The sequence below is a fragment of the Meriones unguiculatus genome, chromosome 21, assembly GCF_030254825.1.
Source record: "Meriones unguiculatus strain TT.TT164.6M chromosome 21, Bangor_MerUng_6.1, whole genome shotgun sequence".
NCBI classification, from domain to species: domain Eukaryota; kingdom Metazoa; phylum Chordata; class Mammalia; order Rodentia; family Muridae; genus Meriones; species Meriones unguiculatus.
Genome location: NC_083368.1, coordinates 13890359 through 13916523, shown reverse-complemented (window position 1 = coordinate 13916523; position 26165 = coordinate 13890359). Strand labels below are relative to the sequence as shown.

Genomic DNA, 26165 nt, shown 5'->3' with positions numbered 1-26165 from the left:
TCCGCCTTTTATCTCTGACATTGATATACTGTGCCTCATCCTATTGGTGGGAACTCAACTTCACAATCTGACGAAATTGGCTATTTGGTGCAAAGAGGAAGGGGAAGGTTGGGGAATTATGAGTCCTTGCTGGGCTAACTATCTATAATAGAAAAACAAAATAAGTCAAACAAACAAACAAAACCCTTTAATTCCCCCCACCAGTAGGTATCAGCAATGGCTACGTTTGCATCATTTAGCACCACGGCAGCCTTGCCTTCACTATGGCAACTGGCCAGTGCACAGCCTCTGTATTTTCATTCTCTTTTATTGGTTTTCTAAATGTGGATATTCTCTATGCCACTATTTTCTTAGTTTATCAGTGACACTTTTGAATTCTTTTTGTCTGAGACTTCTCTTGCACTTGAAAAACAAATTCATGGGGCAAGGAAGATGACTCAGCAGGTAAAAGTACTTGTCTTGGAAGCCTGATGACCTGAGTTTGACCCCTTGTTGGAGGAGATAAAAGGAACTTGTCTTAATGCTGCCATTTTGACTTCAGACTCCATTTCCCTTACCTAAGCTGATCCACCCCCCTCTCTAAGCAACAATAGTTACCCAAAACGTAATGCCTGCTCCTAACAACAGAAGGAACAAATGAACTTGATTGGTTGAGCAAAAAAGGCTTACATATTATGTCAGTTGACAATGATGGACCACTTGGGAAAGTCCCTAATCCCCGAGTTCTGAGTGGTATCCACTAGGCTCAGATGCTTCCGCGCTTCATGCTTATAAACCCTGCTCAGGGCTGCCAGAAGAAGCAAGGCTCCGCAGGCCTTGTCTGGTGCGCTGTATCGATCAGCGACTCTGCTTATGTGGTAAGAATAATAAAAGATTCTGCTCGTGAACGAAAGTTCAGGAGCAGTTGTTTTCTCTCCCTTCCTCTTGGCGTACAACAGAAACAGTGTAACATTTGGGGGGGGGTGTTGTCTGGGATTGCCCCATTGAGAAATCAGATCCGGAGGACCCCAAGAGTGGGAGTCAGGGAGTCCTCCAGACACAGTTAAAAAGTTTCGGCACCAAAGGGCTCAATATGGAGGCTGGGCACAGCACTACTCCTTGAGCCTGGCCTAGAGGAGGGACGCCTCTTTTACCCCAGGGGGTTCTTGGCTTGGAACCAGGTGTCCCAAAAAACCGGGATAGGAGTCCGGACTCTGAGATCGTGTCTTTTTATTGGCCAACGTCTCACTCATATGCATATTTGTCTGCCTTACTGTGCCGTCTGTGTCTGCCAGTTTGCGTCATACTTTTGTTTTAATTTGATTATTGTTGTATGTTTCATATTCGGAGAATTGGGCCAAACTTCATCTGCTGCCCATTCATCCCTTGTCTTAGTCTTAACCCATCTCAAGGATTTTCAGGAAAAAAGCAGCTGAACAGGGACAACCAGAAAGGATAAGCTGAAGCCCTGCTTCTGTAGCTAGGAGCGAGCACTGCCCTAACTCCTGCCCAGGTCAAACTGACAGCAAAGCTGGGGGGCCCAGGATCTGTGCATGCTGCTCTTCAAGAGACACCAGCAGCTCCTCAGCTTTCTCCGGTAGGGAAGCAGACAGCTGGATTCAGCGAATGTAAGGAGCTTCTCCTTTGAAATTACAGCTAGAGGAAATAAGGAAAGTTTTGTTTGTCTGTTTTAAATGTATAAATGTATGTGGCTACATGCTTGCTTCTGAAGGGTCTTAAATATATGAGTTTACTGTGTTCTGTATATCTTGGTTATTGGTTATGGTTAAAAATTTGTAACATCTGTAACAAAAAGTTAACTTAAAACTCATGACTCAGGGTTGGAGCTGTTCAGGGCATGAGCCAACCAAGGAAAAGGTCTCCAAAGAATTCTGCTGTCTTAAAGAGTTATAAAGCTGCACCCCTATGCGTTCATATACAAGAACTTTTCATCTTGCCAGCCAAGCTCTGTGACAAAAGAACCCACTTGGTATTGATTTGAAAACACTAAATTGTGAACACTGCTAAAACTTAGTTTTGCCTTCTGAAAATCATGGTTGTGCTCCAGATCTTCCCTCTTAAAAGGGTACTTTATTTTGATATTGCAAAAACCATATACTTGAGAGATTTTAAATTGCATTTGAAGATTTATTTATTTATTATGTATACAATGTTATGCATGCATGTGTGCCTGCCCGCCAGAAGAGGGCACTAGATCTCCTTATGGATGATTATGAACTACCATGTGGGTGCTGGGAAATGAACTCACGACCTTTGGCAGAACAGCCAGTGCTCTTAACATCTGATCCATCTCTCCAGCACCAAAATTAATTGCACTATTTTGTTTGCTTGTTTTTGTCTTTCTAGACAAGGTTTCTCTGTGTAGCCTTGGCTGTCCTGGACTCAATTTGTAGATCAACTCACAGTGATATTTCCTGCTTCTGACTCCCCAAGTGCTGGGATTACAGTTGTGTGCCACGGCTCTTGGCCTCTTACTAGCATGTTAAGGTATAGCTATTTTGGTAAACTGAGTCATAATAAAAAAAATGTTGTGTCCTATAATGGCATACCGTGTAAGGGTCAAGAAAGTTCCCAATGTCAACATTTAAAAGTCTTCTCTTGATACTGAAAGAGATCTTACTCAGAAATTGTCATAGTATTGTAGACTGTTAAGGATAATTTTTAAAAAATACAAGTTAATGGTTAGTCACGTTGTATGTTCAAAACTCTGTTTTTGTAATGTAATTACAGGAATAAGTCTAATTTAGCCTTCTATTTTATGTTTTCAAGGTACAGTTTAAAGCAAATAACTAAAACCAGACAAGGATTATTTAACTCAAATATACTTGGTAGATACTAGCCTCAAACCTGTCAGAGATCTGCTGAATATGGCATTTAAATAGTTAAACCTACTATGACAGAGACTCTCAGCTCCTAGTAATGGTCCCCAGTGTCTCCAAGAAGGCAACGGACAGGACACAGCAACAACAAAGGACCTCACCTGGATTGTGATAACTCTAACCGCTGGACAAGAATGCCCCAATGCCTCACCCACTGCTAGGGCCTGACCTGAACTGTGGACAAGCAGGAGAGAGTCATTTGCTCCACTTTGCCTAGAGGTGAGGTCAGTCCTTCCCATGATCCTCCTTTACAGCAATGTCTCTGATGCTGTCCTGATACCTCTGCTCCCATTGCCATGGAGCCCACCAGACCCTGGGATGACTTTCTAGATAATGGACTATTGGCTAGTCTCTGTCATTCTAATTGATGCATAGGCCGTTCAGAGTATAGTCTATCCTTCTCAGGTCTCTGCTCACATTGGCAGCTAAGCTAAGTGCAGCTTTGTCAGTTAGGCAACAGCAGACAATCAGCTCCATCCCCCAGGCCTATAGCCAGCTTGTTACTTCAGTAGTTAGTCCTTTAGTTAATTAAAGCTACTAGGTCTCTTGTGTTTTGTTTTTAAGGCAAACAGGTTTACCTTGCTCACAGGTTCATGTTAAAGGATAAACAGGTTTCACATGTAACTTTTCACTAAGAACAAAACAAAACTGCTTTACAATGACTACTCTCATTGTAATAATAATTACTTATGTCTCTGATAAATGTTTATAATTAGTTAAAAGTCCATAAAAGGTCTAAGGATATACAAACTTATATAAGTTCTAAGGATGTCAATAATGATTTAAAATATATAGAGATAAGAATGTTTCAGATATCTTTCCCCTTTTATGCTGTTATATATGTCCTGAGATTTTGGGGGTTCAAGATCTGATTGAGCACTCACAGTTTATTACTCAGCTATAAGCTCAGGATTTTATGTTTTCTTGGGTTGTCTTCTAGATATAATTTTTAAATGCTTTTAATCTGGCTAAAACATCTCTGTCCAATCTGTATACTTTATTCTCTGATCAAATACATATATATATAATTATAATTATGTATAATATATAATATGAAACTATAGTTTTGGCTGGGATTCAAAGGCTTGAATCTACTGTTGCTTTATAGACACCTGTTAACTACTTTTTCTACAACACAGATTTCGATATAGTAGTAATGCTGATATGTGTCGTGGGCAGAGATGACTCATCCAAAATCTACACTTCAAAAGACAGTTGGGTGGTCTGGTGGCCCTTTGAAGTTGAGAGGCAGAGTGTGCAGGACAAACGGCTAATCCTCCTCAATAAAGAAAGGCACTGCCGGGATGAACCAAGGAAGCCTCAGATTAAAAAGACTAAAGAGACACATCAGCCAGGCAGACTGTGGACCTACCTGCATCCTGATTTTAGCCAAGGGAGCATAAGGATTTCAGTAAACCAACTATAAAAAGGATGTGCTTTAATATGGGACCGGTGATAAACTTTTCAGGTATGGTTGTCTCTGTTTTGTTTGTTTATTTTTATTTTTTTGAGACAGGGTCTCTCAGTGCGTAGCCCTGGCTGTTCTGGAACTTGATCTGTAGAGATCCACCTGTCTCTGCTTCCCTCCCGAGTGCTGGATTGAAGTCTTTCTTTCTGTTTGTTTGTTTGTTTGTTTGTTTCTTTCTTTCTTTCTTTCTTTCTTTCTTTAATCTTTTTAGTTTTTTTGAGACAGGGTTTCTCTGTGTAGCCTTGGCTGTCTTGGATTCAGTTTGTAGACCAGGCTGGCCTTGAATTCACAGAGCTCCACCTGCCTCTGCCTCCTAAATGCTGATACCCAGCTCTCCTGTTTCCTCCCTCCCTCCTTCCTTTCTTCCTTTCTTCCTTCCTTCCTACCTTCCTTCCTTCCTTTCCTTTCTCCTTTCTTTTTTATTATTGTTTTGGTGACTCTGTATTTTAAGAGTCCTTATTTTGAATGTCCTTTCAGTTTGAACCTGTGGCATCCCCCACTGGCTGCTGAACACTATTGTGAGCTGCTGGTGGTCGTGTTTGGGAGGCGGGGCCTGGCTGGCAGGAGTAGGAACAATGGCGCCCTTGCAGCTGGCTCTTACTGTTTCTGTGATGAGAAATTGCCCTGATAAAAATAACTCAAGGAAGATTGTCTTTTTGACTGCCAATCCCAGGTTACAGTGTATCACAGTAGGCAGGTCAAGGCAGCAGCAGCTTAATAGCTGGCCCCCTCACATCCACAGCCAAGAATGGTCGATAAGTAAGTGCTGCATGCCCACTGCTCAGCTTGCCCTTGCCACTTTCATGGAGTCAAGGACCACCTGCCTAGGGAATGGTGCAACCCATCCTCAGAAAGGGTCTCCTCACATCAATTATTGTGATCAAGACAAGCCCCCACCCCCAAAAACATGCCTGAAAGGCCAGCCTGAGCTGGATAATCTCTCATTGATTTTTAGATTGTATCATATTGACTGTTAAAATGAACCATCACTTTAGTTTCTTGTCTTTCTCTCTCTCTCTTTCTCTCTCTCTCTCTTTCTTTCTTTCTTCCCTCCCTCCCTCCCTCCTTCCCTCCTTCCTTCCTTCCTTCCTTCCTTCCTTCCTTCCTTCCTTCCTTCCTTCCTTTTCATTTTCGTTTTCCAAGACAAGGTTTTTCTGTGTAACAGCTGTCCTGAACTGGCTTTGTAGACCAGGCTGTTCTGGAACTCACAGAGATCCGCCTGCCTCTGCCTTCTGAGCACTGAAATTAGAGGCGTGCCACACCCCACTAGGCTTGCTTTACATTTTTATGTATTTTTATTTCATTTTGTTTTTGAGACAGGTTCTCATATTGTAACCCAGGCTGATTTGTAATCTCCTATGTAGCCCAATCTAGGCTTGAACTGTAGGCAATCCTCCTGCCTCCTAAATTCTAAGATTACAGAACTGCATGGTAAAGGGGGCCTCTGAAAGTTCTGTGGGGGCGAAGGATGGCAGGGAGATGGCATCTAATGGCACTGAATCAGACATTCTGTGAACTGAAATCATGGCTTGCAGACAGGAAGAACTTATCTGTTAGACAAAATTCACGTAACAGATAATCAGGAAAGAGAGATATCAAAGACCTTTTGACTACAAGGTGCCAGATGGCTATTCAGTCACAGGATCCTTGGGGACATAATCTAGAGGTACCCTGATGAAGGTGTTCTTCGACAGAATGGGTGGTAGTGGAGCTGGTACTCAACTCAGATTGCCACAGTGGTGTTTCAAATCCCCCTACTTCCTGGACCTCGACAGACATGCATTTTGTCTGAGTCAATGGCTAGGCTCCTTTTAAGAGATCTCCTGAGCCAGGCAGTGGTGGCACACACTTTTAATCCCAGCATTCAGGAGGCAAAGGCAGTGGATCTCTCTGAGTTTGAGGGCCAGCCTGGTCTACAGAGTGAGCGCCAGGCCAGCCAATGCTACATAGTGAAACCCTGTCTCTAGAACAACAACAATAACAACAAATTAATATTACAAATGTCGTAGCAATTTGAACATTCTTATCTGTTCCCTCATATTCCAGGAAATCTCAAAACTAAAACCAATGAGAATTGTCCTGTACGTCTAGGATGTCCGTGAAACAATCTCATCCCAGAGTTCTATTGGAGTGACTTTGTCCCCTAGAAGTTAACCTCATATTGGGATTCTTCTTTAGAACATTAGCTACCCCGAGTTTCACATTTATGCTCATCTTAGCATCATCACTCATCACGTACTCTGAGGCATATTAGTGAGATTTTAGTCTCATCTTAATTTTTAAAAGTATTTATTTATTTATTTAAATGTTTTTGAGTGTTCTATCTGCATGTACACATGCATGCCAGAAGGGGGCATCAGATCACATTATAGATGGTTGGGAGCCACCATGTGGCTGCTGGGAATTGAACTCAGGACCTTTCAGAAGAGCAGACAGTGCTCTTCACCACTGAGCCATCTATCTCCCCCGCTCCCTATCTTATTTTGTCATTGTAACATTTATTTTTATTTTGTTTGGGGGACAGGGCGCATGCCATGGAGTGTGTGCATGTGTGTAGGTCAGAGGACAGCTTGCAGAAGTCACTGCTCTAATGTGGGCTCAGGGGGTTTAACTCAGGCCCGTTGGTGGCAAGCACCTTTACCCTCTGAGCCATCTCACCAACCCTTTTTTGCTGCTGTTGCAGTACTGAACATTGAATGCAGGGCTTCACACGTGAAAACTATATCCCAAACCAGCACCCATCTTTTAATAACATCTTTGCTGCCTTAGACTGTATTCTCTGGGGCAGAGAATCATGAGTGGGTTCTGCTGGGAACCCACAGGAGGTAGGGAGAACTAGGTAGCAGGTGGCAGGCGGGTCACCACGTGCGTGTAACCGAGCTTCAGCCAATCCTGCAGGAACCGCCCATCAGGAATAGCCTGGCAGAGCTACCCCGCATTCAGGCAAAGGGAGTGGGACTCTACAGAACTTGGGCAGGCCATCCACTGGCACAGCATACAGTTTGCTAGAGGGAAGCTCACTTCCCAAGGAGGAAGTCTGTTCTTTCATAAGCTGATGTTCTATATCTTAGTTCCTTTTCTGTTGCTGTGGAAAAAAAAATACCCCGAAAGAGGCAATTTAAAGAAAGAAGGGGTTTATTCTGGCCCACAGTTCAAGGACACAGTCTGTCGTGGCAGTGAAGCTGGAACAGCGAGAGCTTGAAGCAGCCAATCATGTTGCATCATCAGCCCTGAAGAAGACAGCAGCGCATGCGTGCCAGTGCTCACCTCCGGTGGTTGCTGCACTGGATGCAACCCAGGGCCCAACAAGGAAACAGTCCCTCCCGCAGTCAAGGTGAATCTTTCCACACCACTAACACAATCAGGGTAATCCTTCACAAACGTTCTCAGGATCTAACCTCAATATAGGTAATCCTTTACAGATGTGCCTAGAGGTTTGTCTCACAGGTGATTTGACCATTCATAGTAAACACCACACCCACCCTCTAGGGAGAGGCCAGGCAAGGGCGGAGGACAGATCTGGAAGCTCATTTATTACACCCCCAAACCTATGCAGCTTACAGAGTGTTCTGCTTTCCAGGGGGCGGCACCTCTGCCAGTACTCACTTGCTTTAGACTTGTGTCTCGCTGCCTGCAAAGCATTCTCAAGCCAAAGCTGCTACACTGCACCCTTAACTCTGGAGAGCCCAGAGAGCCCAGAGGAGAACCAGGCAACAGACCTCAAACTCCTGGTCCCCCTGCCTTTGCCTCCTGAGTCCTGGGAAGCCAGGCGTGTGCCAGAATACCCAGCTTTGGGGCTATACATTTAAATGGGGAAATTCAGAACATACTTGCCTATTAATTTTTAAAAATAAACCAGCAACCTCATTATATATTTACATAAATCGCCTTGTCTAACATTTTTGTGAATCCCTTCAAGACAGCTGAAATGTTGTATCTGTTCCTCCAACCCAGCTGCAGTGAGATGTTACTTTAAGTTGGTAAAGCCAATGCAGCTTCACACATAGCTGAAAACTGGAGGAGGATTTAAATACCTTTTCAGATAATTATGGATATTTTTATGTAATGCTATATCAAAACTCAGCAAGTGCTAATTTCTGAACTCTTTGTGCATAGTAGAATCTGAAATCTTACTATATACATTTTCATACTGTTAGATCAAAAATCTATCATTAGGCCAGTGAGAGGGCTCAGCCAGACACGGTGCTGGGCGAGGAGCCTGATGACCTGAGCCTCATGCCTGAACCCACAGGTAAAAGGAGAGAACTGAGTCCCAAAAGTTGTCCTCTGACCTTGACATCTGTGCTCGGGCACACAGATAAACAATAAAATGAACCTATGGTGTACCTCACCTTTTGAAGTGAATCAAATTCTATTCAGAAATTTATCATGTCATGCCCTGGTTATCTGAGTGATTGAATTGTTCAGTTCAGACTTTCCAGATGGTGACATGTTTATAACACAGTATTGTAGGACTGGGGTGATGGTTAAATGGTTAAGAGCAAGTATTTCTTCCAGAGACCCCCGAGTTTGGTTCCCAGAACCTACATGAGGCATCTCACAACCACCTATAAATTCAGCTCCAGGGGATCTGCTGCCTTTACCTTCCTGCACACATAAGTACATACCTCTGCCATGTATACATAATTTAAAATAATCAAATAAGTCTTTAACAAATTGCATTCATTAACCTTGTCCTCAACATCAGCTCACAGGTCTCTAAGTACTTGTGAGCTGCCAGATGTCCAATGGTGGATTTGAATGTTCCAGAATTTTGTTATGGGTAAAATATATTGGCAGTTATTTTTCCTTAAAGGCCTTCCTTCCTCATTTGAAAGAAAATATCTGTGCTATATGCAAGTGTGAAGGATGATATTTTATCTGTCCATATATCTTTCAAGGGAGACATTGTTTATTCATTAAAAATGCTTCCAGTTCCTGCCAACATGTACATAATTATGTAAGCAGCATTCCTCTACATAAGTAGCTTCCTTCACTATCAGAAAGGCCATGCACGTGTCCCACCAAATGTTAACTTTGTAAAAAGCAAGTATTACCTTAAGATTGTTACAGGAAAAATTTGACCCAAGCAAATCCACTGAAAAGGACTGGGACAGTGAAGGATCAGTAGCTATTTGTGTGTAGGTGGGTGTGTAGGTCAGCAGACAACCTCTGTGATCATTTCTCGGGCACTGTCCACCGTATTTCATGAGCCGTGGTCTGTCATTAGCCTGGAGCTCTCCAAGTAGACTAGGATAGCCAGTGCATCTCAGAAGCCTTCCCATCTCAGCCCACAGTGCTGGGATGACAAATGGGTACTACTATGTCATCTTATTTAGTGTTGGCATTATGCATGCACTCATGCACACATGCGCTGTGTGTAGTGTGTGTATATGAGTGTCATAAACCACAAGCCCATGTTGGGTAGGAGGACATGGAGTTGCCTTGAGGGCTGGGGCTGTAGTTCAATGGTAGTGCACTTTGCCTAGTATGTACAAAACCCTGGATCTCTAACCTTACACTGAAAACAAAATGCTTTCTCAGCAGCGTGTGGGTTATCACTTTGTTTACAGGTGCATTGAGGTGAGAGTTAATGCTCCTGTGTATTTTATTTACCTTTTATTTTACTTTATTTTTTGAGACAGAGTCTCACTATGCAGCCCTGGCTGGCCTTGAACTCATAGAGCTCCACCTTTGTCGAGCTTCATTACTGGGAGTAAAGACTGCACCATCAAGCCTGGCTCAATGTCCCTGCTTTTCAAGTGCCACGAAGCTTTTTCATTTTTTTATTCCTTCTTTCCCCCTGTTCTTATGTTTTTCTGTTTTTATTCAAGACAGAGTTTCTCCGTTTAGCCTTGGCTGTCCTGGACCTGCTTTGTGGACCAGGCTGGCCTCGAACTCATGGAGATCCACCTGCCTCTGCCTCCCTGAGTGCTGTGATTACAGGTGCCCACCACACCTGGCTTTTCTCTTTTCTTAAGGGTTTACTTGTTTTATTATTTTATGTGTATGTTTGCATGATTGCATGTATGTGCATCACATGTGTACATGGTGCCTATGGAGGCCAGAAGCGCGTGTCATAAGCCCTAGAAACTGAGTTACAGCCAGTTACAGAGAGTCCTGGGAACCAAAGAAAGCGGGTTCTCTGCAATGGCAGCCAGTGTGCTCTTAAAGGCCGATTCATCCATCCTCCGGTTCCTTCTCGGTAGAGGCTTCAGTAGAGCCACTGGAAGAGCTTTTGGAAGCCTCTTTCTAGGTGTCCGGAAACAGGCACCCTAACTCCACACCTCAGCCTCCTCTGAGAACAGGAAAAACAGTTATCTATCTTTTCCCCTCTAAAGCAAACAGCTTAAGCGAGGCTGCTGAGCTCACCGAATTAGGAGGCAACCACGTCCCGAAATCTGGACGGGAAGGACAGTGGGCTGTTAAGGTGCTTAACTCCGGGCACTGGTACTTCAAGCACAGCACTCCCTGGAAACAAGATGCGCGGCTCCAGTTTGTACTAGAGAAAGGCTTTAGAAAAGTTTGCTAGCTAATTGGTTCCCGGCCACAGTGGTCGTAGGCGCTGGTCCAGGCGGCAGCACCGTGGACAGCGCCACGCACAGCGCAGAGCGCCGAAGCCGCTCTCGGGAGCCAGGGGCGGGGAGAGGCGGCTTCATCAGCTGATGCCTTACGTAGCGCCGGCTCCTCACTTTGCTAAGGCTGGTTCGGGCGGACGCGCCAGGGTGCGCTCTCCGAGCAGCCTGGGGCACGGCGGAGAGAGGCCAGGGCCGAGAAGGCCGTCTCTAGAAAGCAGGTACCTGCGTGGCTTCCTCGGCATCCGACTGCCGCGTCCCCAGCAACCCCCACCTCTGGGAGCCGCCGCTGGGAGGGGGAGGCGGGGGGCAGGAAGCAACCCCGGACCAGCGACTGTGCTGATGTAGAAGTCGGGTTCCAGGCATCCACCTTGCTTGGGGCTGGGTGCCTGACCCCGAGGATGTTCTGCCGCCGGCGGCCAGACAGCGGTCTCCGCCGAGGAGAGGAGCTGCAGGCATGTGATCGCACAAGCGGGCCCTGACTTCTGGACTCAGCCTCTGGAAGTCCGCTCTCCAAATTTCTAAGAATACCTGCAGCCAAGCACCCTCCCCTCTGCCACCATCTCCTCTGGACTCTCGCTAGCTGGAGATTGGGGGCCAGGTCCACATGCTCTTGGCGGAATCTTCTCTCCACCGGCCAGTGGTCACAAACGTCTAGACTGACTTCAGTGGGCTCAGCGCAGGTGGCCTGGGCCAGCGATGGATCTGCCCGTAAACTTGACCTCCTTTACTCTCTCCACTCCCTCCTCTTTGGAACCTAACCGCAGCCTGGGCTCGGAAGACCTGCGCCCTAGTCGGCCGTTTCTCTCAGTTTTCCGAGTGCTGGTCCTGACCTTGCTGGGCTTCCTAGCAGCAGCCACGTTCGCTTGGAACCTGCTGGTGCTGGCCACCATCCTCAGGGTACGCACCTTCCACCGCGTGCCGCACAACTTGGTGGCGTCTATGGCCATCTCGGATGTGCTGGTGGCCGCGCTGGTCATGCCACTGAGCCTGGTGCATGAACTGTGTGGGCGCCGCTGGCAGCTGGGACGGCGGCTGTGCCAGCTGTGGATCGCGTGTGACGTGCTCTGCTGCACCGCCAGCATCTGGAACGTGACGGCGATCGCCCTGGACCGCTACTGGTCTATCACACGCCACCTGGAATACACACTCCGCACCCGCAAGCGTGTCTCCAACGTGATGATCCTGCTCACCTGGGCGCTCTCTGCGGTCATCTCCCTGGCCCCGCTGGTCTTCGGCTGGGGGGAGACATACTCGGAGCTCAGCGAGGAATGCCAGGTCAGCCGCGAGCCGTCCTACACCGTCTTCTCCACCGTGGGCGCCTTCTACCTGCCGCTGTGCGTGGTGCTCTTCGTGTACTGGAAGATCTACAAGGCCGCCAAGTTCCGCGTGGGCTCCCGGAAGACCAACAGCGTCTCCCCCGTACCCGAGGCTGTGGAGGTGGGTGCTACAAGGATTGCTAAAAATACTTCACTGGCATCTCCAAGGCTTTCTTCGCACACACCTCCCGCGAGGTCTGTGGAAAGTGAAACTCTCCAGTTTGGGGAGAGGTAGGCAGAGGAGGGAGCAAGCACTAGAGACTGCCTTTGCTCTAAACTCTGAATGACAGAGCCCTCCCATGCTGAGCGTCTGGTGGATCACGTGGAAAATGAGGAGTTTGTGATCCCTGTCCCTACCCCATCCACTTTGGCACCAAAGCCCTGTGCATGGGCTCCATCCCTTATAGAACATCTGGAGAAGCCAGTGTCTGGGGACACTGGCTCAGTGCTGGGAGTGGGGGTGTGGGAGGTGGGGACCGGAGTTTTCTGCATTGGTAGTGAGGTTGTCCAGAGGCGGGAAGATTAGAATGATTGACAGGACGATAGCCACGTAGCAGGCATATCGATTGTGCTGTGTTCTAGGCTGTTTTGCAAACTACAATTTCTAGGTTGCTGCCCTTCTTCATTTTTGTAGCTGCTTTTGTTTTTGTTTGTTTGTTTTTCGAGACAGGGTTTCTCTGCATAGCCTTGGGTTTCCTGGAACTCAGTCTATAGAGTTCCAGGCTGGCCTCCAACGCAAGGATCACCCTGCCTCTGCCGCCCAAGTGCTGGGATTAAAGGTGTGCCCCGCCACTGCCCGGCCTCATTCTCCTTTCTTCAGTGCCCTGTCTAACCACACACACATACACACACATACACCCTGTAAGATTATTGACAGCTGTTTACTGCCTTCTTGGTGCCTGCATTTTCTGTCTGCTTCCCAGTGGTTTGTTCCACTGCTTTCTGGGTCCCTCTACTGCAGCCTTATCAGGCAGTGGGCACCCCTGAGGACTGCTTGGCCTGCTGGCTTTTCCTTTGAGTAATGTGAAGGAAGAAATTGAAGTTTCAGGGCAGACGGCCCTTCCTGCACCCCCAGCACTGCCACAGCTTGCATTTGAAGCAGACAGCCTCCACAACAAGGAAGGTCTGCTTTCATCCTCTCCCGCCCACGCTTCCCTGCCTGCCTCTCCTTAACTCCTGAAGGTCTGACTTGGTGATTCAGTGTTCTCAAGCACCATGAAAGGGAGCTAGCTCCCCATGTGTTGCTGAGACCCTCACCTGTGCAGTGAAGTGAGATCAGACGTGGGCACAGCCCCCTTTCTCTGTTGCTGGGCTCTGGGACAGCAAACTGTTTTAATTGACTGTGCTGAGTGTGTTGTACTGCTGAGTGTGTTGTACTGGCTTGATGTGAAGGTAAGCCTCAACAGTGGTGGTTACTTGTGAAGACCTTGTCACTGCGGCTGCATTTCAAAGCTTAGGTGCAGGTAGGAGAAGGATTTTTGTTTTTTAGAATAAAGAAGAGGTTTCCTCCATCTAGAACATTGGCCTTCCTCCCAGGATGATGTTTGGACTGCCTGGTGATTTCCAACAGGACAAGATGGCCCCACCACAAAGAATTTCAAGGACCAGAATTCATAGAACCGAATTTTGGAAACTCTGCCGTTTTCACCAAGGAGCTTGGAACTAGGTTCTAAGTAGCTCGATGGCTGCTGAGGCCTGGAGTTCACCTCTGATTGCCCTGGGAACAGAAACTGAAATACCAGTCTTATTTTTCCTTGAACTTAAATGACCATATAAAAACGAAAAAGTGGTTCTAAGTTAAGAAAAGGCAAAGGGGAAAAGGTTTAGGAAATCAGGCAGGCAGAACAAGGTGATTGGAGTGGTAAGGTAGTGTGCTAGGGGTCTAATTACTCCACCCACTTCTTCAGCAGGGCTTAAGGTAAGCCTCATTCCAGGCATGGCTTCTAGGGCCATGACCCTTCCCAACTGAATGTTCGGTCTCTATCCAGGCCAGAGAGTCTAGTCTCTTGAACTCCCCCCCCCCACCCAATCTAACAGTGGGGAGATGCTGGCTAGGTTCATTAGCGATTGTGGATCGGAACTTATTACAAAAGCAGTGATGTAACACTATCAGACAAGAAAACAAAGCTTTAGTTACTGAACTGAGGGCTGGGAAGTATGGCTCAGTCACTGTGCATTTTTCATTTGTTTTTTAGGGGATTAGAGAGATGGCTCAGTTGATAAAGAGCACGTGGGATTTCCAGCACCCTCGTGAGATCAGATGCCCTCTTCTGGTCTCTGCGGGTACTGCATGCACACAGAGCACCGATATAGGTGGAGGCACAACACTAAGACACTTTAAATAATTTAAAACAAACATTTTGCAAGTGCCCAGGAAGGCCAGAAGAGGGTGCTAGATCTCCTCCAGCTCCCTGTGTAGCTCTCTCCTCCCCAGTGTTGGGATTAGAGGTGTGTTTCAACACACCCAGTTGATTTGGTGCAAAGTTGTTTTCCTTTTTTTTTTTTTTTTTTAATTTTGAGACAGGGTTTCTCTGTGTAATCCTGGCTGTTCTGTACTCTTTTGTGGGCAAGGCTGGCCTTGAACTCACAGAGATCTGCCTGCTTCTATCTCCCATCCCAAGTGCTGGGATTAAAGGCACGTGCCGCCATGCCTGGCTTGGCACTCAAGGTTGTACTGGGCTTCTGTGCATGCTGTAAGCACTCAACCAACTGAACTAAACCCCTAGCCTTTGTACATTTTTTTTTCTGGGCCAGGCATGGTGGCTCACATCTTGAATCCCAACACTTGGGAGACAGAAGCAGGTGGATCTCTGTGAGTTTAAGGCCTGCTTGGTCTACAAAGCGAATCCAGAACTGCCAGGGATACACAGAGAAACCCTGTCTTGAAATTTTTTTTTTCATTTTCTGCATATGGGTGTTTGTCTGTATGTATGTCTCTGCACCACGCACATGCCTGGTATCTGTGGAAACTAGAACAGGGTGTTGGATCCCCTAGAACTGGAGTTAGAAATGGTCATGAGTAGCCCTGTGGGCACTGGGAATCAAACCCAGGTCCTATGGAGAAAGAGTCAGTGCTTTTAGCTGCTGAGCATCCCTCTAACCTTTTTGGTACACTGTTACTGGTCTAAAAGGGAAGGTTCCTGGGGACTCTGATCCAGTTGTGTGGGTGCTTTGGGCTGCAGGTCTTGTGCTTGTGGGGTCTCGGTAGGCCCCCCGCTGTCCCAGGGTAAGTCTTCTTGGCTACAGTCTCATCATATGTGGCAGCACAGTTTATTTTTAAACAGACAATACTCACTGAACTCTAGGTGGGTCACACACATGGAAGAGGCTATCTTAGCCTGCTAGAAACCCACGTTCCCTCAAGCCTCTGTGGGAAAAATGCGCTTCATAGTCTTCTTTTTAAATCATTGGGCACAAATGATTTCTTTTGTCTAGCTGTTATTTGTTTGTGGTAGGGTCTTCAGATATAACCCAAGCTAGCCTGGGAATTCCATATGTAGCCCAGGTTGTCCTAAAACTTGAGAATCCTCCTTCCTTAGCTTCAAGCATAGATTGCAGCACATATCATGTCCAGTAACAAAATATTTTATTAAAGAAAAAAATTATCTAGGTTTATAGCTTAATTACTGCAAGCTAATTTACCTTTGCGTTCCAGATTTCTTGGTTTTTCATTGTTTTACATTTTGTGTGTGTGCTTCGGTGCATATGTGGAAATCAGAGGACAACTGGTGTTGTGCGAGAAGAGCCACACAGACTATTCAGACACCCCTCTTAGTCAGATATGGATGGTTTATTGAACTCAACACTCCAAGAACTGACCATGCTCAGGGACACAGTGGTCTTGGGAGCCAAACTGGGCTGTTGAACCATTCTGAGAGTGGGTTTTTAAAGGAAAAAGACCAGAAGCAAGAAAAAATAATTCTATTCCAGGTACAATGGGTCTAGGTAGCTAGACAAAGCATTTTAAGCTGATTGGCTGGAATGTGGAGTAGGGGAGTTTGGGAGCTTTCCAGTTCTCTGTTATTCAGGGAGAAAGGAACATAGCAGGAACCAGTGGGTTCCAGAGACCAAACTTAGGCTATTAGGGTTAATGGCAAATGCCTTTACCCACTGAGCCATCTTGCTATTCTCAGATAATTTTAATTGTATTTATTTCAAAAATATTTTATGTGCTATAGGTGTTTTACCTGCATGTATGTGTGTTTGTACACCATCTGTACCTGCAGAGGCCAGAAGAGGGTGTTGGATCCCCTGGAACTAAGTTACAGGCAGTTGTGGTCTGCCATATGAGTGCTGGCATCAGATCTGGATCTTTTGGTTGAGCAGTGTGTACTCTTTCCTTTCCTTCCTTCATTTCTTTCCTCCTCCTCCTCCTCCTTCTTTTGATACAGGGTCTCTCTATGTAGCTCTGGCTGTCTTGGAGCTCACTTTGTAGCCCAGGCTGGCTTCATACTCAGAGATCCACCTGCCTCTGAGGGCTGGGATTAAAGCCATGTGCCCCCACATCCAGCTGAGCAGCTTCTACTCTTAACTGTTGAGTCATCTCTCCAGCCCACCCCAGAAAAGCTTTACACTATATACCAAAAGAGCTGATCTGTACAGTCTGAGTGTTAAGGGAGCGTTTGCCCAGTGCAGACAAGCAGGGCATCCACAGGCAGATGTCCTCTCATGCGAGAAAGGTAAGGACCTGGTAGGTGATTATGTCCGCTTGGGAATGACTTCATTTTGGATAGTGACTTTGCTTATCAGTTAATATGAGATATTGATTCTTTTAAGGAGCCTTCTGCTAATAGGTTATGACACATATAGATAAATGATAGATGACAGTTGATGCATGATAGATATAAAGAGATGAAAGATACGTAATAGATGATAGATAACCTCTTGGTATATGGATCTTATCTAGGCCCCCACATCTCTGGCTACAGTGGCCTATTCAGGTGTATTCGGAGAACTACATCTTGAGTGGATCTCTGGCCTTTACTTTTTAAGGCTATTTAGAAATATCTAGCCTTATATCTTCTAAGTTGCTAGGTTCACAGTTCCACTTACTTCTTATTTTTGAGTCCATTTATTGAAAGAAAAGACTGAGCCAGGGATGGTCGTGTACATCTTTAATTTTAGCACTCTGGAGGCAGAGGCAGGAAGAGCTCAAAGCTAGCATCATGAGTTCCAAGACAACTAGAGCCATATAGAGAGGTAATGTTTAAAAAAAAAAAAAACAAAGGAAGGAAGGAAGAAAGGAAGGAAGGAAGGAAGGAAGGAAGGAAGGAAGGAAGGAAGGCCTGAGCTTCAGTTTTGATGCCTGTTCTTACAGCTGTGGGCTTCCATTTCACACAAATGCTGTGTAGATTTTTCTGTTAAATCTATCTTCTGCCTTTTTTTTTTTTTTTTTTTTTTGCTTTGCCATGTTGCACCTTTCTTTAGTCACCCCACGCAAGGGAAGCTTCTGAAGTAGCCTTATGTAAGATGTATTCTATCTTTATGCTTAAATTTCCATAGTTGGGTTAGATAACTCTTTTCCTCTATGTTCTGCTTTTAAATATTTCCAGACTTGAAGAGGTTTCCATTCAGGCTGTGATAGGTGCAGATAGTATGGTAGTTTGTTTACAATTGTAATGAAATTCTAAATACTACAACACAGTCCTGCCCCCTTCTCTGAAGCTTAGGCAAACTTTCCCTTATGCCTTGACTCTGGCATAGGCTTTGAATTACAGCTGATAGACTGACTGAGTTTATATGTCTGTTTTACATAGCTGGTGAGTTTACGCAATGCTTGTGTTTGTCCTGAGCAAAAAAAGTCTTGAAGAAAGGGCAGTTCATTTAGAGTGTCTGATAAACCTTCCAGAACATGCTAGAGAGAGACCCCAGGAGGGCAATATTGTCAGGCCCCTGGATATAGATTAAGCAAGATGACTGCGGCTAGACAGAGGTTGCTCAGAGGGAAAGAGCGCTTGCTGGTCTTGCGGAGGACCCGAGTTCAGTCCCAGCATGAATGTCTGGCAGCTCACCACTTCAGCTCCAAGTGACCTAATACCCGCTTCTAGACTCTGAGGGCACCCGAGTGAACACACACACACACACACACACACACACACACTCATGCATGCACGCATGCACGCGCACACACGCGCACACACACACACAAAACGAGCAACTGTCGACCCCGCACAACATGGTGGTGTTTGACATTAGTGCACACTGACCTGTGGTCTGCAGATGGTCTAATCGGAGACTTAACGGCAGACTGCTAGCTGAGGCTCCAGGTGCTTGAAGCAAACACCTCAGCATGATGACCCGGCGCATAGACATCCCTGTTTGCAAATTCCAGAATAGCAAGACATGGCCAAGCAGCAAGAGCCCAAGGGACCAGCAAGAACCCAAAGAACCAGTAGTTCCTGAACAAAAGCATGAGCAGGCAGGTGCTGGAAGCTTTTTGGTAGGGAGATGTTATGGCTGTTGTTGGATCTTTGTCCTAGGCATTAAGAGGAAGTCTGCAGTTCCAAACTGTTCCTGGAACAGAGGAGATCATAATTATCTCTGAACTCAAGGGTGGTCGGTCTTGGGGTGGGAGGCCATTCAGCGGGGTAGTGGGCATCTGAAGAATGTGGGTGCTCAAGCAAATTGGCTCTCAGAGTCAGGTTTCTAGGGTGACCCTGACTTGATTGGCTGGCTCCTGAGGGAGGGCTCAGGGAACGGCATTGTCATTGATCTTCAGAAGAGCAGTTTAGACAACGGGCAGCCTCCCTGTTGCCATAGCAACAGAACAATGAGTCTGCCCCTGAGTTGGAACATTTTTATCATCCCCGAGGCTTCTTCTAATCTGTAAATCTGTCTCTTGGGTGTTCTGGCAGGACCAGGTGACCTGTTGCAGCTGAGAGTCTCTGGCCACTAACTTCAGTACCACAAAGCACGGCACTATTAATTGGCAGTGGAAAGAACATGCTAGATTTGTAGTAATTATTTAGCATATCAACATTTTCAAAAAAACAAGAGCTTCAGCAAGGGGGGCTATCCCCAGATAACTCAGTTATTAAAAGAGAAAAGGCAGGCAGGCTGTGGTGGTGCACACCTTTAATCCCAGCACCCAGGAGGCAGAGAAGCAGGAGCTTGAGGCCAGCCTGGTCTACAGAGCAAGTTCCAGAACAGTCAAGGCTTCATAGAGAAACCGTGTCTTGAAAATAAAGAAAAGAAAGAAAAAAGAAAAAGAAAGAAAGAAAGAAAGGAAGGAAGGAAGGAAGGAAGGAAGGAAGGAAGGAAGGAAAGGAAGAGAAAAGGCTGGTAAAGCTGGAAAGTTTCAGTGAACCTGCAATTGTGAAACACCTGTTCTAAATGTATGTGAGGTGACAGAGACGATCTGGCTTGGTCTGCTTGGTCACACTGTGTTAGCCTTACACTCTCTTTCTGAGATCTGCTAACGAGCTCTTATACTCTTACAGCAGTCAGTATAGGTCACTCTACAGACACATTCAAGGGCTTCATTGTAGCTGTTGATTAGCTCAGAGCCAAGACAGAGTGAGCACACAAGCCTGAAAACAAGAGTAAGTGGAAACTTTCCAAACAGCCAGGATCTCCTAACAGTGGCCACCATAGGTGTGTGTGTGTGTGTGTGTGTGTGTGTGTGTGTGTGTGTGTGTGGTGTGGTGTGTGAGGGGGGAACCTCAACTGAGACACTGCCTGGGTCAGATTGGTCTGTGGCCACGTCTCTGAGGGACTGTCTTGACTGATGAACGATGTGGGAGGGCCCAGCTCACGTGGGCGGGGCCATGCCTAGGCAGGTGCGCGTGGGCTACATGAGAAAGCTAGAGGAGCGGGAGGCTGTGAGAGCGCGAGGCTGTGAGTCAGCGGTCAGCACCCTCCGAGGCCTCTGCTTCAGCTCCTGCTTCGGTCCCTGCCCTGACTGCCCTCACTGATGAAGGGTGACCTGCAAGTGTAAGCTCCCCCAGATGCTTTTGGTCATGGTATTTATCACAGCAACATAAGAAAAAAAAAAAAAAAAAAAAAAAAAAAAAAAAAAAAAAAAAAAAACAGGACAATGGGGGAAATGCTTTTCTGAGGAATATAGAGCTCTATGATGAAACTGAAGAATTCTTGATGCAGAAACTCGTCCCAGTGTCCCCGCATCTACGGCACCCCTACGTCTTCAGTAGTCCCAGTATTGCTACTACCCTCATGTTGCCATCATCCCCATTGCCAATGCCCAGTTTGGCCCAAGAAAAAAATGCCAGGAGTGATACAGACTTCCTGGGGAAGGAAGAGTTAGAGGTGAGTAAACTCAGGTCATCAGGCTTGGTGGCAAGCACCTTCGCCCTCTGAGCCACCTCACCTGCCCATTGGGAATCTCATGCCAGAAGAAAAGTTCTAGAACATTCTAACATTTTAGAGCAGACTCACACAAAAACATTCCAGATATCTGGTCCTAAGTGTAACCCTGACTTCCTGGGGTTTGGCTAATGATGGAGTGAAGAGAATGTTCCTTTGGTAGATGCCGTGCTTCCCTTGTGAGTTTTGATTTTTCTCCTTAGGCTACCTATATGCAGTGGGTCCTCTCTGATTCTGGGCAGCAGCAGCAAGCCACAGCCGGTCAGCCCCCAGATATGACAAAGAAAAACCAATAACCTCCACAGGGTGCCATGTAGCCAGATGGGTGGGGTACCTGGTGTGACGGGTATGGGAAGTGAATTTTCCATCTTCACTGTTCTGTTTATAATGAGCTTATCAGAATATGATATTAATCAATTCTCTTATTGCTGTGATAAAATACTGGACAGAGGCAACTTAAAGGGTCAAGGGTTTGCTTTGGCTCATAGATTGGGGTGCAACCTATCAGGGCAGGGAAGTCATGGTGGCAGGAGCCTGGGGTTCACATTGTATGTGCAGCTGGAAGCTGGTGCTCTACTCACTTTTATTCAGTCAGGGACCCCAGACAGTGGACAGTACCACCAACATGTAGGCTGTGTCTTCCCTACCTAGAAACTTTCTCACAGCCAGGCCCAAAGTGAGCCTCCTGGGTGACTCTAGATCTAGTTAACAGTCAGTAATTTACCACCAAATCCACATTCCTTTGTTTTAGTTTCCTTTATTTTTCTGTGATAAAATACTATGGTCGAAAGCCATTTGGGAGAGGAAAGTGTTTATTTTAGCCCATAATGCTAGACCACATTCCCATCGCTGAGGGAAGGCAGGCAGGCCTGCTTGCTCTTCCACTCAGCATCACCTCTAAGGAACTCTGCCTGAGAAGCAGAGCAGGAACATGGAGGAGGCTTCTGGCTGGCTTGTGAGAGCACTTAAACCAGTTGTTCTCAGCCTTCCTAACGCCGCTGCCACCCTTTAATAGAGTTCCTCGTGATGTGGTGACCCTCAGCCACAAAATTATTTTGTTGCTACTTCATAAGTGTAATTTTGCTATTGTAAATTGTAATGCAAATCCTTTTTTTTTTTTTTTTTTTTTTGTAGAGAGAGGTTTGCCAAAAGGATCACGACCTACGGGTTGAGAGTGCTGGCTCTAACACAACTGCTTTTCTTATACAATTCAGGATGACTTGCCCATAGTGGGCTGGACAAACGCGCGCGTGTGTGCGCGCGCACACACACACACACACACACACACACACACACACACTGCCCACAGGCCAATCTGACTAGGCAATTCCTCAATGAAGGCTCTCCATCCGACGATTCTGCCCTCCACCAAGCTGACAGCTAAGGCTCAGCATGCCATCCCACGCTCTGTTTATCTTTCTTGCTCCTGTAGCCGAGCAGATTGCCACAGGTCCACACTTACACCGAACTCGGTGTTGTAGCTTCCTCTCTTTTCTACGATGCGGAACCCTGGCCCTGTCATCACACTGCTATACCCTCTAGTTTGGGGGATCACCCACCTGAGCCCCAACACTTCCTTTGGAGTGGCTTGTGGGGCTCAGGCTCATCCGTGTCTGGGTTCAGCCCAGCCACCACCACCTGGCAGGTGTTTCTTACAAAGTGTCTGTTTGTGCCTTGCAGGTGAAGGACGCTACCCAACAGCCCCACATGGTGTTCACGGTCCGCCATGCCACCGTTACCTTCCAGACGGAAGGGGACACATGGAGGGAGCAGAAGGAGCAGAGGGCGGCCCTCATGGTGGGCATCCTCATCGGGGTGTTTGTGCTCTGCTGGTTTCCTTTCTTCGTCACGGAGCTCATCAGTCCGCTGTGCTCCTGGGACATCCCTGCCATCTGGAAGAGCATCTTCCTGTGGTTGGGCTATTCCAACTCCTTCTTCAACCCACTCATCTACACAGCATTCAACAGGAGCTACAGCAGTGCTTTCAAGGTCTTCTTTTCCAAGCAACAGTGAGAGGCCGTGTGGGCGTGCCTTCTTCCCATGAATTTTTGCGCTCTGCCCAGCAGTCCTGAGGACAAGATCCATCTGCCAAGGGCACCAGGGTCACAGCAGAGCTCGGCTCCCTTCACTTCTGTGCTCGTGTGTTAGGAGCTGTCTTTTCCTGAGGGCTCTGGTGGCTTATGTCCCCCGGCCTGGGTACTCTTCCTCACTCTGTACCAGCAGCCACCGTCCTGGCCCACAAAGTGCCCATTTCTCTTCTAAATACGCTCCAGCATGGACGGGAGAAAAGTTGACCAGAACAAACAGGAGGGAAGAGGGAGGAAGTGAAACAACTCAGGTATGTAGAAAGAGGCAGGAAGAATGATAAGGCTTAAAGCTGTTGATGGTCACACACACAGCTGTAATCCTAGCCCTAAAGAGACTCAGGTGGGGAGGATCTCAGCCAGCCTGGGCTACATAGTAGGTTCAAAACCAGCCTGAGGTAAGAGACAACATATAATAACCACAACACATCGCCCTGGTGAGGCTGTTTGGAGGGCAGCAGACCGTGAGGCCGAACTCCCCAGACTAGCCCTCATTTCAGAGTTCTGCTCGTGGCCCGAGAGTGTACGTCCTAATACTGACTGAGTCCCTTCCTAGTATTTGGCTACAAAATTCTGTCCACAAACATGTCAAAGCACAGCCCCAACTGCGGCAAGGACAGTAATTCCTATCTTGAGTGTTTTTTGTTCACCGCAGGAAAAAAAAAATCAGTTTCCGGTTGAGATCAGCTCAGCCCATCAACTTGAAACTGGAAAAACCATTTCCTTCCATTTTGAAACAACTGTTCACAAACAATAGAAAAAAAAATCTACTAATTTTTCAGAAGTATTTGCTGTAGGTTTTTCTTGGTGTGATTCCTTCAAATGTTTCTGCCCTTAGTGTTTCTTCCCTAAAAAGTAAGATTTGAGGTTAGTCATGTTATCTTCTTAGTACAGTTTCACAGTTGGTGGCTACAAGGGCCTGTCCATCAGACCAATACAGTAGCGGGAGCACTGGCCATTTTGCAGTTGTGGCTTTGTTGGTGAATGAACCCCGACCAGATAGGCAGACAAGGGTCCAATGGGGCCTCTATCTGGCGGTGAGACCAGTGTGTCAAGACAATCCCATGGAAACAGTGTTTACGTGGTGACAGAAAACCTTGGGCACACTCCCACCTCCAAAGGGAGCTCAAGGGAACTTTGAGAATATTATCAAAAAATCCAAGGAGAGACAAAAGAGCTAGTCACCTTTCCAGAACCCTGTGCATGCTGACTGCTTCCACGAGCCGAGGATGGAGCTATCGGAACCCACAGAGCTGTGCACACCTCTCAGTATGTCGTTCTCAGCAAAATCCAGAATGAGCAAAAGCACCCATACTTCTTTCGGCAGTGAGAAACAGCGGGTTGCCTTTACAGCCATGCTGAGGCCGTTTGCTGCAGAATCCTCATCCGGGGAGCGGAGCCCCAGAGAGTCAGAGAGACTGTGGAGAGTGGGTGTGTTTCTCCAGTTGACAGGAAGTGCAACAACTTCATCCTCAGGAGTTTTCAAATGTTTATTTGTTCAGTTATTTTAGGTTTGAGACAGGGCCTCACTAAGTAGCCTTGGCCGTCCTGGAGCCCACTGTGTAGACCAGGCTGATTTCACAGAGATCTACCACTCCTGGACCAGGAGTTTTCTAAGTAAAAATTTTCCAACACTCTGAGGCCCTTTGTCTGGAGCAGTGGCCTGGACCAGACACATATTCCGCACTAGGGGACTGGGTCTGGAAAGTGAACAGAATGGCTCACATGTCCATGGCTGTCATAACAAGGTTTTGCTAATTGTTTCAACAAGAGCTTTCTTTTTATTATTTTTATTTTTATTTTTATTTTTGGCCTTGGTCACAACTGACCAGATATAAGAAGTTATTTTTGTTGCATCTGAGCCCTGTGAAAATAGGATGCACACAGAATGTTTTAAGTTGTGCAAACTGCACTGCGTCCTTCACTGCTGTCGCTCAGCCAGGAGGCCTCCGTGGGATGAGCCTTTAGATCCAGGCGACGTAGGAGTGTGTTAGCCCCTCTGCGCTCCTCTGCAGCTGCACGGGTAAAGGGAGCTGGCCACTACTGATTGCCCACCCAGCTGCAGGCCGAGCCCTCGTGGCAGGGACCTTCCCACCTGACGGGTTCTGACTGCCACCGCTCTCACCATCACATGGGGGGCGGCCTCGCCCCTGTCACCTCAATTTGAAACAAACCCCTTACTCACCATTCAAAACATCTACAAGTTCTTGGGCAATAAAACTCCACTCTATCCCCGAATTCCTCAAATGCACAAGATAAAGCTGTGTATCATAACATGAAGGCACAGAAATATTATACTGTATATAATAAAGTACATCCACCAACATTCAAAAATAGAAGATTTGTGATGATTTCTTTGTGGTTTTGACATAAGTGATCTTGAATTTCCTTCAAGGACAACCTTTCTTTATGCAAGAGTGTGACCCGGTGCTAGGTGTTAGCCAGCATCGTGACCGTGGACATATTTAATGTGGACTCCTGTCTGCATGAAAGCAATGCAATAGAGAACTTTACTTGGGAATTTTTTAGATTTTTTTTTCTTGCTTCTGTATATATCTTAGTTTACATACTAGACTCATAAATACCTCAAAATGCAGACTTGTTTACTTCCTCATTTTCCCTGTGCCCAAGATCACCCGGAACCAGGGGTATTACTGGGGTTTTCAGTGTTATAATGGAGGATGTGTTTGTTGAGTGAGCACAAGTGAAGGAATACAACACGTGGATACAACATGTGGAACCCACTGCAAATTGTACCATGTCTGTCTGCCTGGAATTCCTGGTGGGATTTCTCATCCCATGCCAAATTTCAATATTTATCTTACTGTTTATTTGGGGGCTGGAGGGATGGCTCAGTAGTTAAGAGTGCACACTGCTCTCGCAGAGGACCTGAATTCCACCCCCAGCACCTGCATCAGCTGGCTCAGAGCCACTTGTAACTCCATCTCTAGGGGATCTGATACCTCTGGCCTGAGCAGGTACCTTTATGAATGCACACATGTGCAAACCTACACAGCCGCACAATTTTAAAAATAATAAAAAATTTAAAAATAAATATGATTTTTTTAAAAAAATATTTGTTTGGTTGTCTACATGTATGTGGGTACCATGTGCATGCAGTGCCTGACTAATCCAGAAGAGGGCACCAAATCCCTTGGGACTAGAGTTACAGACAGTTGTGAGCCACCATGTAGGTAAGGGGAATCGAACTCAGGTCCACTGGAAGAGAAGCCAGCACTCTTACACACAGAGCCATCTCTCCAGCCCCAGATACCTTTTTAAAGGTTTATTTCTTTTGAACTCTTTATTAGGCTGAGAAAAGATGGGATCTGAGTGCCCCTCTTTGCCCCACGATGCTGTACACTCCAGCCAGAGGAGGGTACTGTGATCAAGTAACCGCGTCTCCAACTGACATTGTTATTAAGATTTTCATAAGATGAACTCACACGCTATCACTCAGATGCATTTAGCCTCTCCCAGACAGCACTTTAATCGTGCACACTCTGCAAATGTGACCT

General features: G+C 46.5%; 1 protein-coding gene across 1 annotated transcript; it reads left to right on the top strand.

Moving 5' to 3' along the window:
• The first annotated feature begins 11037 nt into the window (after positions 1-11037).
• Positions 11038-25664, top strand: Htr5a (5-hydroxytryptamine receptor 5A). Its single transcript, XM_021648531.2, has 2 exons — positions 11038-12362; positions 22244-25664. Exons 1-2 carry the CDS (start codon positions 11622-11624, stop codon positions 22574-22576), a joined length of 1074 nt encoding a protein of 357 aa, XP_021504206.1. The 5' UTR covers positions 11038-11621; the 3' UTR covers positions 22577-25664.
• The last annotated feature ends 501 nt before the right edge of the window (positions 25665-26165 follow it).